This window comes from Debaryomyces fabryi (assembly GCF_001447935.2).
Source record: "Debaryomyces fabryi strain CBS 789 chromosome Unknown contig00049, whole genome shotgun sequence".
NCBI classification, from domain to species: Eukaryota; Fungi; Ascomycota; class Pichiomycetes; order Serinales; family Debaryomycetaceae; genus Debaryomyces; species Debaryomyces fabryi.
In genome coordinates, this window is record NW_015385475.1 from 51,910 (window position 1) to 66,813 (window position 14,904).

The following is a 14,904-nucleotide window of genomic DNA, read 5'->3' on the forward strand; positions in this document are numbered from 1 at the left end:
ACTTGTAAGATGTATTTATTGTAGTATATACCCTGACATTCAATTTAATAGAAAGTTAAATAAAGAACTCTTAATGAGTAAATAGCAGTTAATGTAGCTGATGCATGCGGTAGAAATAATGAGAATTTGGCAATAATTATGGCTACTAATCAATAAATTTATTGGTTGTTTTTTCAATTTATATTACATCAAAACATTCACTTTATTACTGTATCATTCATTCATTTCTTTGTACCATGTCGTTACTCACCTACCTATCAGAATAAGAATCTTTCGTTATCACTTTACCAGCTATAATGTATACAGCGTGTGTTACTCAATTCTCCCTAAGCGCGATTTGAAAAAATTGAAGTAACAAACAATCGTTGAAGCTAGTGTATAAGGCATTCAGTGAAAAGTTAGTAAGGACATTAGGTTGATCAAGAACTATAGTATGAGTGAAAAGGATACAAGTATGTATAATATTCAATAATAATAAAAAAAATTATTCAAATGGATAAATAAACTAACAAATTGCATCAGATTTGTTCAAGACTCTTCTTGACGATATTTTTATAGTGTTCCAAAAAGCAGATCAGGAGACGCAACTATTGACCGAGACTACGCTTCCAGTAGATTTCTATGAGCCAGATGCAAATAATATTGTTCCTTCGTATGTTGAATATATGAAAGACAATAGCTCGCCTAAAACAACTAGTATTTCTGAAAAATATGATCGTAAACAATATAGCACACTTTACGAATTGTATCATGATATCAAGGTAGTAGCTTCGTCTAGAATTCAAAAGCATAAGGTTGGATCAGCTAAATATAAGGATATTGATTTTTTCTACAAATTTACTACCGAATTATTTTTAAGAGAATCTAGTAGATTAAGTCTTGCACTTTTCCACACAAAGAAAGAAGAGGATGATGTACTGGAGCCTTCTGAGTTAGAGACCCAATTATCAGAAGACTTTAATAAAATTTCTATGAGCTATAACTTGACAAATGGTGAAGTGATAACGTTTATTTATAAATCTGAAGAACCATCTAATTCGATATCAACCCTCCCAAATGCCTATCATAGTCCCTATCCTCAACCACAACAACCACCTCATCAAATCAAGCAACCCTTATTTTCATCGTTGACAGGTAAATCAAATTTGGACCCTCGTTCTACTATTGTACCAGATCCATTTCTCCTTTCAAAGGTTATTCCTTTGAATAGAAATGCCACACGTAATAACTCCACATTAGAATCATTATCACCTTCAATTTCCAAGATTCCACCACCTACAACTCAACATACTGAAATATTATCCAACTTCTTCCATCCAAATTGGTACACAATCCACGTTCCAACTTGGCTTACGTATAAAAGTAAGACTTTAAAGCCACAAGTTGCATCCAGTCTATTGAAGAATCAACGTGAAGATGAATTACGTCTAGTAACTAGGAATGATGGTTCTGTGATGTCTTTTGCTCCAACAGTGGATCTGAAAGTCTCTGTTGTGTCAACAGAATTGAAAGGAAATATTTGGTTGAATCATCTTGGCTTTCAACAAATACATGATATAAAAAAGAAATATCTTGAGAACATTAATAACAATACAGGTATGGATGTTGATGTCGTTCCAGATGGCGAGGATAAAAACAACGAAGATGATGTAAAACCCACAGTCAGTGGTGATAAAGGTGATATTGAAATGAAAGATTCCAATGATAAAGATGCTGATTCCTTGGAACGTAAAGAAATTAATGTTGCCGATTTGGTTCAATGGGATCCTTCGAAAATCGAAGAATTAGAATCTATAAAAGAAGACAAGGAAACTATAACCAAATCTCCCCGTGATTTGCAAAAGCTCATTTCTACCAACTTATTAAAGTTAAATAAATTACGCCAAGAAAGATACTTACGTAGTAATCCAACAAACTTGTTGGCACCCTCCAAAAACGAAATCAAATTATATAATAAAGTTTCAAAACTTATTACGCTATCAATTGAATTAAATAATGTTAATACTGGAAGCCTTGACCTTAGCTTCAGTAAGAGATTACCAGTATTAATGAGTGAATATGCTGGTACTCTACCAGGACTTCCACCATCCAAATCTGTCGGCACTACCGGTAAATCTACAAGGTTGCCTAGTATTAGAGGACCATACAAAAAGAAGAACAGACATTGAAGTTTATTATAAATATTTTATCTACTTCATTATCTTAAACTGTAATTTAGATCAATTGTTTAGCTAATAAATATACATTTATATAAAAACCTTTTACATAACCTATATGTCTGCACCGTTTGCAAATGCATAAATCAAGTAGATATTCAAAAATGTGATAATTATCCATGTTAAGCTTGCAGCAATAGTCAAGAAATGACCATTCTCAAATGTTACCTTCTTAACATGTACAGATTGTGTATACAGCTCATCGGCATTCAAAAGGCCAGTATTTTCGTTAGCAGTTTGATTCAGATCACTTGTGTCATAAACAACCATAAATTCCTTTTTACAGGTGAACCAAATCAAAGGAGCACTAACAACTGGTAGAATAAAACTCAACACAACTTGTGATGAGTTCATTATCTTAGAAACCCCTTCACGTCCCAATATAATAATAACGACCAACACAGGAATTATGGCTAGAATACGGGTTATTATACGTCTAATCCACGGTTTAATTGTCCAGTTAATGAAACCTTCTGAAATAATTTGACCTGCCATAGTGCACACAATACCTGCACTCTGACCTGCAAACAACATAGATAAAGCAAATATCAAACCTGCCGCTGGCGATATGTAGTATGATAACATCTCATATATGGATAACAAGTCTGCATCTTCAGCATCTGGTTTACCATATAAGGTGCTACCAGCAACAATCAAGATTGCAGAGTTGACGAAAACAGCAATCAAAAAGAGCGATAATACCAATTCTATATAAGAATAGTTTAGACAGTATTGAATAGCACGGTATGATGGTCTATATTTCCCAGCCAAGCTACTACCATCCGATATGCTTCTAAATTTGTTTGTAGTAGCAGGAAGCACTGGTTGTTCCTCTATCAATTCTTCATCTTCCTCATCTTGCTCAATATGGATTCCATTTTTAATATCGTATTCCTTGAGTCTTGATTGCACCAATGCAGAGCCCAAAAATAATGAATGTGGCATCACAGTGCTTCCGACTATTCCACAACTCAAGAAAAGGGCATTCAGTTCTTTGAAAATTTCCCTATTTATGGGCAAAAATCCTTTGAATATAGAGCTGACGGCACCATCGTCGAAATCACACTTAAATAATTCTAAAATAAAACACAAGCAGGTGGCTAAAACCAAAATAGTCACCATAATTTCGAAAACACGGGTTTGTCTCATGGTACCATCTTTATGATATGCCATCAACACAATCAACACGTCAATTATAGTAATAAGAACCCCATATACCAATGGAATATTGAACAAAATTTCTAACGCAATCGCTGTTCCTACGACCTCTGCTAAATCGGTAGCGATGATAGCTAACTCTGCACACGCGTATAATGACAAATTCACAGTATATGGCAAGTTCATACGACACATTTCTGCAAGATCAAGACCCGTCACCGTTCCCAATTTCACACACAAACATTGCAAAACCACCGCAAACAAGTTTGACATAAATACTATGAACAACAACTTATATTGGTACATTGCTCCTGATGAAACCGCTGTCGAATAATTCCCTGGGTCCATGTATGCAACAGAGACCATAATTCCTGGCCCAATAAACGATGCATATTTCTTTATCACCTGGCTGACTCTATAAATTTTTGATCGGAATATATCATTGCCAGTCATTTTTCTCGTACTTCAATTCCTATATTGTTATCTAGCTTATGTGCCTAAAATAAATCTAAGGTATGTGATAACATTACGGATTTACTTTCAGTACGATTTTTCCAGCTTTCAAGATTATATGTAGGTCATTTCCCAATCAACAAGGCACCAAGGACCCATAATAAATCAATATTCTATCTGTCATATCATTCAATATACCGCTAATAGGGAGCGGGAACCAACCTTCTTTCTTCTAAATTCTATTGAATTTCATGTTGTGGTATGCCAATAACTCCAATGTATGTATTATCTCCACATAAAATGTTTCGCAGCTGTCTAGATAGCAATTAAACTATACAACCAACCTACATTATCAAGACTAAGAAAGATGTGTTGTTTAGACTATATGGATCCTACAATCCAAGGCAGTATTGAACATAAATCCATATTTTCTAGCTTTTTAATTACTTGCTGTCTAATGTATGTATTTGTACTGAAAAATCCTGGCTATTATGTACGCTTTTATTTCATTTTCATTAATAAAATGTAAATTGGCTCGTACATTAATTGACTTTTGCAAATTTGCAAACATATGCATTGGTCTTACTTATCATTACAACAATTGCAGCTATACTGAAACCTTTTCTAGGCAAGCTTCCAGGCAAGACTTCCAGGCCAGTAGTTATTTTGTCACGTGTTCCATTAGTCCGCCATGAAAATTGTCCTATAGTAAACAATTGCAGTTAAGTCTACATCGGCATTGCATTATAACGACAACGAAATATGATATTGAAACGGAGTCTGTTAAAGATTTTACACTCCGGATTTCGTAATTTGAAAACATCTGGACATGCAGTGGGATTTGCTGCATTAAAAATAGTGGTAGATTAAACTCTACCATTGCAATCACACCTGCTAACAAGATTGGATCAGAAACAGAAGTTGAACAAGAGAATATGTTATATAAGTCAGAGATACCAGATACCCAAGATGTGACTAGCTACTTAAATAAATATAAAGCTTTGTTCCTGAAAGATGTAATAACAAATTCACAAATTGATACTTTTGAAGAGATAAATGGGCTAAACCAAAAGCAAGTGATCAGGATTGGTATTATATATGAAGATGAGATAGTAGCAAGGGAATCTAAAATCATTGATAGTATACTTTCTGATCCATTATCTTCAGGTAATGAATCTTGGTTTACCAAGATTGTCGAAAGGTCTCGTGAACATAATAACAAATTTAAATTTGGATCGGAAGGTGAGCCAGTTACGCACAGTCAAGATATACAAGAAGAGTTCAAAGTTCCATCACCGATTTTGAATTCTATGTTTAGACCAACGTACATGAAAGCATCAAATGAGGACGTATCAAACGATATAGAATTATGGGAAATTAACGATAAAACAAAATTGGTAGACAATCCTAAACTTTGTCATTTCTATATCAATGTTACCAGTAACTTTACAAATACAATTCAAGGATACTCAAAGTCGTTACAGAACCACATATTGTTGACAGTCGTTGATAATACGGAATATTCGCCTAGCTCAACAGAGGCCACACCTATCTCAGTAAATATAACAGCTGAAAACAGCCAGCATATAATAAAGATAAATTCAAATTTGAGTTTCAATGGAATTAAGGAATTTCTCGAGTATGATACCAAAGTTTCCACGCAATACTTCCAGTCTTTGATTCACAGTAACATATATGAATTATTAAAATGCATAGGAAAATTCCTGCAAACAGAAGTATTATGTATGTGGTTACTAAACAGTATCAGTACTAATATCTCAAAGTATAGTATTACACCAGATTCTATTACTGAAGTGTATTCATCAATTAAATCAAATGTGATCCCACAATTCAGTGATTCCGTTCATTCAGAATTGCAAAATAAACTTATACCTAGAACGAATGCATTTTTCAAAAAGAAGTTAAGATGGTGGAAATTATATTTGAAAAATGACAATGTTGAATATGACCTCAAGGACTTTTTCAATGAAAATTTCATGACTTCAAGTATAGAGGGTTACAATTACATCCGAGGAAAACTTGTATCCCAAATGCAACAACATGAGTATGCCAAATACCCAAACAATACTGAAATTACAAACCCGTTATTGAAAATGAAGAATGATCTTGTGAATGAAAGATTAATGACTGAAATTCAACCAGTTGTTTATTCCAGCATAAGTCTTGCATTTGTATACTACCAATTACCCCTTTCAATTTTGTCATTTCTAGCATACCAGTACTTTGAATTTACATCTAGCAGTGCTATCGCTATTGCAATGTTAGGATGGGTTGTTGGGTTCAACCAAGTATCAAAACAATGGGAAAAATTTACTTATACGTGGTTACAAGGATTATACGAGGACTTGAGAGTATGCATTAGTAAAGACTGTGTCGAGGACGGTCTTCTTAAAGAATTAAACTCCCGCTACTATGATGAGCGTAATATACTCGATATCAAATACGAAATTCTACAAGGCATTAAAAATTCTAGACGTATAGATGTATAATCATATTATTACTTATTGGATGATTACTTGAAATATAATGAATTATGCTAATGAAGTATTGTTTGAATAATGTTTGTAGTTGGACTCTTATAAGGAAGGAGGAGGAGAGTCTTGGCTCTTCTGTTTTATCTTTTGCTCTAATCTGTCAAACTCTTTAAGTGCAATCTCTTCTTCGGGGTCAAGAATTTGTATCACTTCTTGAACACCATCAATATAATGTTTCATCATTTGTTCAATTCCATTCTTTAAAGTATCTTCACTTGAGGAGCATGACTTACAAGCACCCTGCAATTTCAAAAACACGTTACCCGTTTCTTCATCAAATCCTTTAAATTCGATATCTCCACCGTCATCCTGTATAGCAGGTCTTATCCTAGTTTCAATCAACTCCTTAATCATAGCAACGACCTCCAGATCATCTTCACTGCTCTCTATTTCTTTCTCGCTCTCCTCTATAAGCTCTTTAGTAACTACCGGATCCTTCTTCGAAGTCAAAAATACATCAAGTAAATCCACTACCTCGGGTCTCAATTGAGCCCAGTTAATATGGTCCTGTTTATTCACAGTCAAGAAATCCTCTCCCAACATAACAGATCTAACACCAGGTAATTTGAAAAGCTTTAACGCTAAAGGTGAATGGATTGCTTGTAAAGTGGATGTAAACTCAAATGTCTTACTTGGAATTGGCAAAATTTGGCATTCTGGAGAAACAAACTTCAAAGCATTGGGGTTTGGGGTTTCCAATGTCTTAAATGACAAGAACCTCCTCGAAAACAAACTTGGAATTGTAAATGTCTTCACTCTAAACATATTTGATTAATCTAATCTAATTTATGAAGATTTAATTCTGTCACAGACTAATTTTATATTCTTATATAGCTATTATTAATAATGACTGGCTTCGGATCCGTGATAAAAAGAAAAGGTTTTGTGTTCTTGTCCCAGATTACATAATCGAGATGACTTTGCTTATATCATGGCCATATAATTGGTCAGTATGTAATTTGCAGCTATAGATTATTCCTGTAGACCTAACTAATAGAAGCTGAATAAAGATTGATTGTGGTATAAGAAGATGAAATGTTATGAAAATTTTATTTAAATTTATGTTTTCTAGTAAATTTAGTATGCTGAGTAGGACCAAAATATAATCAAGGGTTTATTATAGGCACAATTTTTTCAGTATAATCGTCGTCATCCTCTGTCGAAAGATGCATGGAGACTTCATTTATATCTCTTTTCTTTAAAAGAGAGGATACACCGGTCAATAAATAAGGATCACGGAGTGTGTCCACATCCATACTTTTATTTGTTTTTCCGGTCATGGTAAAGTTGAAAGGAGTGTAGTATGTGCGATCAAAAATTACTCTGTCTCCATTCCAACAGTAGTTTTTAAAGCACTTTTTACATTGGTCGGATTGTTCTATACCTCTTCTTTCTTGTTCACGTCTGATAACTGCGCATCCGACACATGCTGCCCATTCTTCATCAAGGGTCATATTGGCCCTGGTTGCAGTATCAAATCCATTCTGGATCATAGCTTTCTTTTCTTTATCAGTGTATGTCATTTTAAATGTTGAAGTGTTCGTCATGTACTCAAAAGGTCTGTTAGCTATGTAGATGACTACTGGAGGCACTACGCCATCCTTTACCAAATCCGTCAAGTTGGAAGCATCACAACCGAAGAATGTTGGTCTGGCTGTTAAATTTTGATATAAAAAGTTTTGCTCGTCAGGAACATAAGGACAAATCTGAGACTTACCGTGCTCTGAAAATTGTCTTGCATATGTTGCCACCAAGGATGATCCATTTGACCATGCATCGTTATCAAATGCAAATACCGTGTCCATAGCTCTTTCTTTTGTCATCATGGTTGCTAATGGGATAGTTTGTCCACCCAACCCACCATCAATGAGGTAGAGAGATTCATTTTTCACAAGCTTCCCTGGAGTTGCGTATTCAGAATTACGGAATGGGTTTGGTTTGTAAAGTGCAACGTCTTCGTAGGACCTAGATAACTTAGTCAATACTCTTTTGACTATTGGTTTCAAAAGAAAATTTAAAGTCGTACAGTCATCACAGGCTAAGGTATTTAAGAATTGATTGAATAATGAGGATGAAGTACCAATAATATAACCTGCATTATCGAAGCCTTCAACACATGTACCATTTACCGGAACTCCATTTCTGACGTTAGTACCAAGATACTTGATGTCAATAAATGAATTTACAGATGAATCAAAAGATCCCATTTCGTATGGATTAAATTCAATGATAGTAGAATTTTCATCATATACAATAGAATCTGGTTGTCTTGCAAGAGCATTCAAAATAGGGAATGGCATTTCATGGTTTGCAAAGCTCTTCTTATTCCTAATATCAGAAAAGGTTGCAGATGACCCATATTCATCTTTACCTTCAGTAGATAACTGATAGGCTAGTGCTCTCGCCCAAGCATCTGTCAATGTGGTGTTGAATCCTGCTTCATTTTTTGATTTTAAATCATATCCAATTCCTTTACCATCTGCATCTTGCCAATGGTTTAAATGAGTCAATGCCTCACTCAAATTTGCAGTTAATAAGGGTATACCAAGTCCGAATATACTAGTTTGATTAACAAGTTGTCTAGTGATAGTCAAATTCCAAAGATCATTTGGGTTATGCATTACGACATCTTGGACCGAAGGCCACTCTTGCATCGCTAATGAGCCTACTAGCCAAGCACCTCCTGACAAGGCACTAATATATGAAGAACTTTGTAGTATTCCACCAAGGCCTTCCGAGTCCGCATTTTCCGTCCTGTTATCTAATGCAGCCAACTGACCAGCACCAACTAACATTGCCCTGTATCCTCCACCTGAAAATGCCAAACCAATGTTAACACTCAGCGACGTATTCTTTTCGAAAAATTCTTTAGCATCAAAATCGGTTAAATTCGCATTATCTAAATAATTTATTAATGCTTGATTCGTCTTCTTTTGTCTTTCTTTGAGCCATTTGTTTTCATCACTAGATATCGATTTGGCTTCTCTTAATAAGTTTTTCTTACTCGGGCATTTGACATGGCCAGGTGCATACCCGCCACTTGGTGATTTAGCATGCGCACCAATAGTCAATATTACTATTGCATATATAAATATCAACCACTTCATTTTATTCAGCATAACGAAAGTTTAATTTCATTCAATAGGATCTTGCTTCAGATATATATACCTAATTTCTTTGCCGTGTATTCTGTCATTAATATTAAGCTTTAGCAAGTACGAACTTCTATGCCAATAATTCCCTAATGAGGATATTTAATTATGTCGCAAGCAACCTTCCTAATACGGTAAAAGATCATTTCACCCACAAGAAGCAGGACTTGAAAAGTCTTCTCTAGAATGTTTCCATGCACAAATACGGAAGAAGTATAAAACTTGGAATTGAATAGGCAATAAAAATGCTAATTAAGGCATAAGGTGTTACGGGCTTCCAACGTATATCCAGATTTTTGGTCTACTTGAAAAATGTAGTTAAGGCATAATAGTGAGAGTTCTAAAGTATAATAAATAAATAAATAATAATAATCTAATTTGGTTTATATTCTAAAGATTATCTTGCTTTTGAATGATATTTTCAATTGTTTTGTTGGTATCAAATGGATTGTCTAGGTACATGTTATGCCCACCCTGTGGAATTTTATGAAAATCTGCAATTTGATCTTCGCATAGACGATTAATTTGCTCGGTTAATTTTAACCCTGCTTCGGAATTCATAAAATCATATTCCCCATAAACCAAATGAATTTTGAATTTCGAGTTCGGTGAATTATTGAAAAAGTTCGTAAACTTATCAAAAAGAGGCCACTTACTGACAGTGCAAGGCGTTAATAAATATTTGATATAAATGTCAGACTGCGACCCTATGGTTGTAGAGTTATAAAGGTATTCAAATAACAAGTAACACTCTTCATTGGTTCCAATAATAAGGTCGTTTTCATGCTGAAAGACTCCTGAAGCTCCGCCAAGTTGGGATGTCACCTTATTAACCTTGAAAAGCTTACCATACCTCTCTTTATAATATCTGGTAACTCCCCAAGGTCCTAGCCATCTGAGTAACTTTGGTAAGTAAGGTAATACAGTATACCAGTTTATTATATGCTTTCCTGTAATCATTGGCATACGAGTTAAAAAATTGTAAGATGTTGGATCTATGCTTGGTTTGATAGGTTGAGTCTTAATTTCATCGATAGGATTTGTGACAGCATGTACGTGTCTTTCTACCCCAACAGGTGACAATAATATCAAATTTGACAAATTTTGCAGATATTTTACAGCATAAGAACTTGTCCAATAACCGCCAAAAGAATGACCAACCAAATAATCAATTTTCTCGATTTTGGACTCAATACGCCACTTTTCAATTGCTTCAATATAATACTTCTCCATTTCATTTAGAATAGGAATAAATTTATCTTGGTATTCTTTGAATTCTTCTTTATTAATTTCGTACGATTCAATTAATTTATAATACTTATTGTACACATTTTCCTTGGTAGTAGGTTCAGGATCATTCATCTTAACTGATGGACATGTTGGTATTCTTCCATTAATGAGAGATGATGCAATTTTTGGGTTCGATGACAATCCGAAGGAAATGTTATCCAAGAAATGGACTTTGTAATTGTATCTCCGATCTTGCAATCTATTAATGATTTGATAATTTCTGGCAAAGCATCCCAAAGACGCACCATAACCATGTATGAATACAACATGCTTAGTTGGTTTGTTTGAATTGTTATTTATTTCAAAATAAAGTTCATTTAAATAATTTCCGTTATCGTCGATTTTCACCTTCTTATTTTCTTTGATTAAATGAGAGTTCATTTCAGTTGGTAGCATCAATTCAGTAAGCTCATCTTGTAAAATTTGTAATCTCCCTGGTTTCAATGACTGGTACCATATGGATAGAGCCTGTTTAAAAGGTATATTTCTGATTAGCTGGCTAGGTACATAAGACTTAGGAACCTGAAAACTTGCAAATCTTATTTGATTCACACGTATCTTCAGCAAATATTTCGTACTCAACATCATTAATCAGCACGTCCAGTTCTATAACTCTATATCTTTCTGTCAATGTCTTTCGTCTTTAGCTTTGTTTCATCAATTCAATCTCAATAATTCAACCTACAATATGGAATAGTTATTAGCCGAGCTCGAGGAAAAAATTCATCTCGTATTTCTACGGCTAATGATCCATTTCCGTTTAGCCTATTTTGCAACTACTCATCATCATCTTGTATGAAAAATTAAAAATTAGATTCGTAATGAATATGAATAACACACATAAGAAATAAATAAATAACCAAATAATACTTTTCTTAAGTACAACCAAAAGTGTAGGGGACTGTTTGTACTAAACCTTGGTGAATAGAATGACAGTCAATTCGCCGTTACATAGGTATAATAATATTTTGGCGTTTTGTAAATATAGTATAATATTAAGAGTCCATGCTCTGTATGGCTTCTTTGATCTTTAAACTACTGATAATAACTTATTTCTTATTTTGTATTTTGTATTTTTTGTGTTTTGTTTCCTTATTAGATCATGGTAATTATAACTGAAAGGACTTCTTTCATCCGGTAGTGCGGAATTTATAGTCGGGCTATTTAGAGTATATTGGATGATTTTCACATAAATCATACTTCTAATGTATATCGAAGAGCCATATAGAACAATATTCTTAGAAGAATTTTATAGAGCTTCTGCGCACTATGTTGCACTTACCGTCAATTTACTTCTTCCTTTGCTAGCTTGTTTCTTATGTTTACGCTTCGGTGGGATTCTTTAGTGATACAAATACAGGAAGTAATACGTTAGTCACCATAATTAACAAGAGGCAAGAATGCTTTAACAGATTAGTTAAAGCCGGCAACGGCCTTTGTACCACATGACCATATTTGTGGTATAAGTAAAAGACAAAATATAAATGATTACATCGAAACCGTGGCAGACGTTGTGGGTATGATTAGTTTTGCTTTCATAATTTGGCTTTTTGGTCCGTTGGCAACTACTCAAAAATTTTTTATAAAGATTAATAATTAGATTTGTAATAAATAGGAATAAAAACACTTAAGAACTAAATAACTAAATAATAGTATCATTATATTTTTCTTTAGAACTACCAGAAGTGTAGGCGACTTTTTGTTCTAAACCCTCGTGAATAGAATGACCAGTTAATTCTTCTTCAAAATCTTCGACGTACTGCCACTCTTCATGCCAGCCCTTTTCAAAAGGACCAACATTTGGAACACCTTTCATTGGAAAGAAGTGACACAATATTGCGTAAATCAAGCCAGATGAAATGAAACCCATAAAAAAATTTAAATCATACACTCTAGTGGCTCCAATTGGTACATCATGAGTTCCTGTAGCACCGACAAACCCAACAATGTTTGGTAGTATACCGCAAATGTATGCAACATAAGCTCTCCAGTTACAACCGATTTTGTTAAACTTATAAAAGGATTCGGAACTTGGACTTTCTGGTGCAAAAAGTGAGTATAAGTGTGTTAATTTGATGTAACCTCTTCTAACATAGTAATAATCAATAGCAACCACTCCAGCTATAGATGAAAGGAATACCGAATATGCAGATAAATACGTAGTGAATTTGGACGAACTTGAATTTAACCTCCAAGGAAAGATAACCAAAGCTAATGCGGCACATAAGTATCCCCCTCTTCTAATATTCAAAAATCTAGGCAAAATAGCAGTTACGTCAGTACCAAAACTTAACGAATTTGCTGAAATATTAGTACCTAATTGAGCTAATGCAAATGCAATACTAATGAAGAAGACACCTGCTCGGTTACCAGGAGTATAATCATCTAAGAAGTTTGAAAGAACATCCAAGGGGGACCAAAGTGTCTCACCATACATAATTGTGGATGCTGAACTAACCAAAATACCAATTAATGAGGTTATTGAAAAACACAATGGAATGGAAATTGTGTATACTAGGTATTTCATTCCGAATGAAGGTTTCTTTGCAAAACGAGAAAAATCTGGTGCATTAACAATCAATGTTGCGAAATTAGCAATGGAATTCATGGTAGATTGAACAAATATCCAGGCCAATGCAGATCCATTCACCGTCGCTTTTTGATGAACAACAGGCCCTATACCCCCAGCTTTAACAAGTGTCCAAACTAAAAAGCCAATCCCTGCAAAAGGAACTACGTACGCTTTAAAAGTAAATAAATGTCTAATCTGGTGTGGGTGAAACCAAAGTGCTGGTAATGAAATCAACCAGAAAAGGAAGAATGAAAGGAATTGGAATGTATCCAAGCCTTCATCAAGATGCTTGTCCAACTTCTCATCCAAATGCTGACTGAAAATCGACCTCAACATTAGTCCAATACATGGGCCCGCTACCATTGCCTGAACAGAATACCATACACAACTCATGACGACTCTATTGAGAATGGGCCACAAACTACCATATATCCCAAAGGATGATCTTGCGGCAACTGGAAACGAAATATGATAAAATATCCCAATTCTGGCACCCAAACTCACGAATATACCAGCCAAACCATATCCCAACCACACAGATAACCAGGTTTGCCACCATGTCATTCCATCTTGCACCCCAGTCGCCGCTATTTGCCATGTATTGATATTGAACGAATCTGCAATCCAGAAGAACACATAATTGAACCACGACCATGTTCTTCTTGCCTCTTCCACAGGTCTTAAATCATAATTATAAAGAAACATCTGTTGAGTTGTCAAATCTCCCTTCTGCTGGACCTCACATACACGAACTATCTTTTGCCAAAACGTTTCGTCCTCATGATTGCTAATACTATTTTCATTTTTAATCGACGATTCTTCGTCCAGATGATTCGAAACTACTGTCTGTGCTTTTATTCCTTCGCCCATACTATATATCTCGGTCCAACTAGAATAAAATACAATCTCTATCCACCATAATCCATTTTTGCTGGAAGGAGTGATGATTATATATTTATTACAAAGTGCTCCTAATAACAGGGGTGCGTTCCCCAACCGACTTCTCTTCAGATTAAGCTATACTCTACGAATAAAAGTTAGCCTATTTATCTTGTCCACATCGCCGCCGCCATTTCGCCGATCGTTAATGCTCTACCTTTTCGATACGCCCATAATGGTTAATTACAACTGAAATATGCAAGGCCCTTATCTCTCGAGTCAGTTGCGAAGATCTGATTGTCATATTCAATGTTACACAAAACCTTTCGTCCCATTATCATCCAATAGTTATATTGGATAAGAATTAGAGATAAGATTACCTCTTTATTAATGGGACATTAATGACACGGAAGACTCAATCTGCGCAACGAATTTCATAAGCTCAATTATTGCTACCCTGGCGGAATACCATGAATTCGTAACGGTGAAGTCTGAGAACATACTGCCGTGTAGAGGGGTACATTCAGTGCTCTGAGCAATCGCCACAAAAAGAAACGGAATTAGTTTAATCTAAGATAAATAAGATCAGTACAGGTACGGCGTTGAGATTGCACAATAAAAAAAAAAGA

The 14,904-nt window shown here is 34.8% G+C and overlaps 7 protein-coding genes across 7 annotated transcripts; 2 read left to right on the plus strand and 5 right to left on the minus strand.

Moving 5' to 3' along the window:
• Window positions 1-665: 665 nt before the first annotated feature.
• AC631_02667 (uncharacterized protein) lies at window positions 666-2,168 on the plus strand (the record flags this gene model as incomplete). The annotated part of the gene is made up of 1 exon (XM_015611497.1): window positions 666-2,168. One exon carries the CDS (start codon window positions 666-668, stop codon window positions 2,166-2,168), a length of 1,503 nt encoding a protein of 500 aa, XP_015467694.1.
• Window positions 2,169-2,270: 102 nt separating this feature from the next.
• Window positions 2,271-3,827, minus strand: SMF3 (putative divalent metal ion transporter; the record flags this gene model as incomplete). The annotated part of the gene is made up of 1 exon (XM_015611498.1): window positions 2,271-3,827. The coding sequence occupies one exon, from the start codon at window positions 3,825-3,827 to the stop codon at window positions 2,271-2,273; it is 1,557 nt and encodes a 518-aa protein (XP_015467695.1).
• Window positions 3,828-4,762: 935 nt separating this feature from the next.
• On the plus strand, window positions 4,763-6,337 carry AC631_02669 (uncharacterized protein; the record flags this gene model as incomplete). The annotated part of the gene is made up of 1 exon (XM_015611499.1): window positions 4,763-6,337. The coding sequence occupies one exon, from the start codon at window positions 4,763-4,765 to the stop codon at window positions 6,335-6,337; it is 1,575 nt and encodes a 524-aa protein (XP_015467696.1).
• An 87-nt stretch (window positions 6,338-6,424) lies between these two features.
• Window positions 6,425-7,147, minus strand: AC631_02670 (uncharacterized protein; the record flags this gene model as incomplete). Its single annotated transcript, XM_015611500.1, has 1 exon — window positions 6,425-7,147. The coding sequence occupies one exon, from the start codon at window positions 7,145-7,147 to the stop codon at window positions 6,425-6,427; it is 723 nt and encodes a 240-aa protein (XP_015467697.1).
• A 341-nt stretch (window positions 7,148-7,488) lies between these two features.
• On the minus strand, window positions 7,489-9,489 carry PLB4.5 (Plb4.5p; the record flags this gene model as incomplete). Its single annotated transcript, XM_015611501.1, has 1 exon — window positions 7,489-9,489. One exon carries the CDS (start codon window positions 9,487-9,489, stop codon window positions 7,489-7,491), a length of 2,001 nt encoding a protein of 666 aa, XP_015467698.1.
• Window positions 9,490-9,924: 435 nt separating this feature from the next.
• On the minus strand, window positions 9,925-11,409 carry AC631_02672 (uncharacterized protein; the record flags this gene model as incomplete). The annotated part of the gene is made up of 1 exon (XM_015611502.1): window positions 9,925-11,409. The coding sequence occupies one exon, from the start codon at window positions 11,407-11,409 to the stop codon at window positions 9,925-9,927; it is 1,485 nt and encodes a 494-aa protein (XP_015467699.1).
• Window positions 11,410-12,466: 1,057 nt separating this feature from the next.
• Window positions 12,467-14,266, minus strand: AC631_02673 (nucleobase cation symporter-1 family protein; the record flags this gene model as incomplete). The annotated part of the gene is made up of 1 exon (XM_015611503.1): window positions 12,467-14,266. One exon carries the CDS (start codon window positions 14,264-14,266, stop codon window positions 12,467-12,469), a length of 1,800 nt encoding a protein of 599 aa, XP_015467700.1.
• Between the last annotated feature and the right edge of the window lie 638 nt (window positions 14,267-14,904).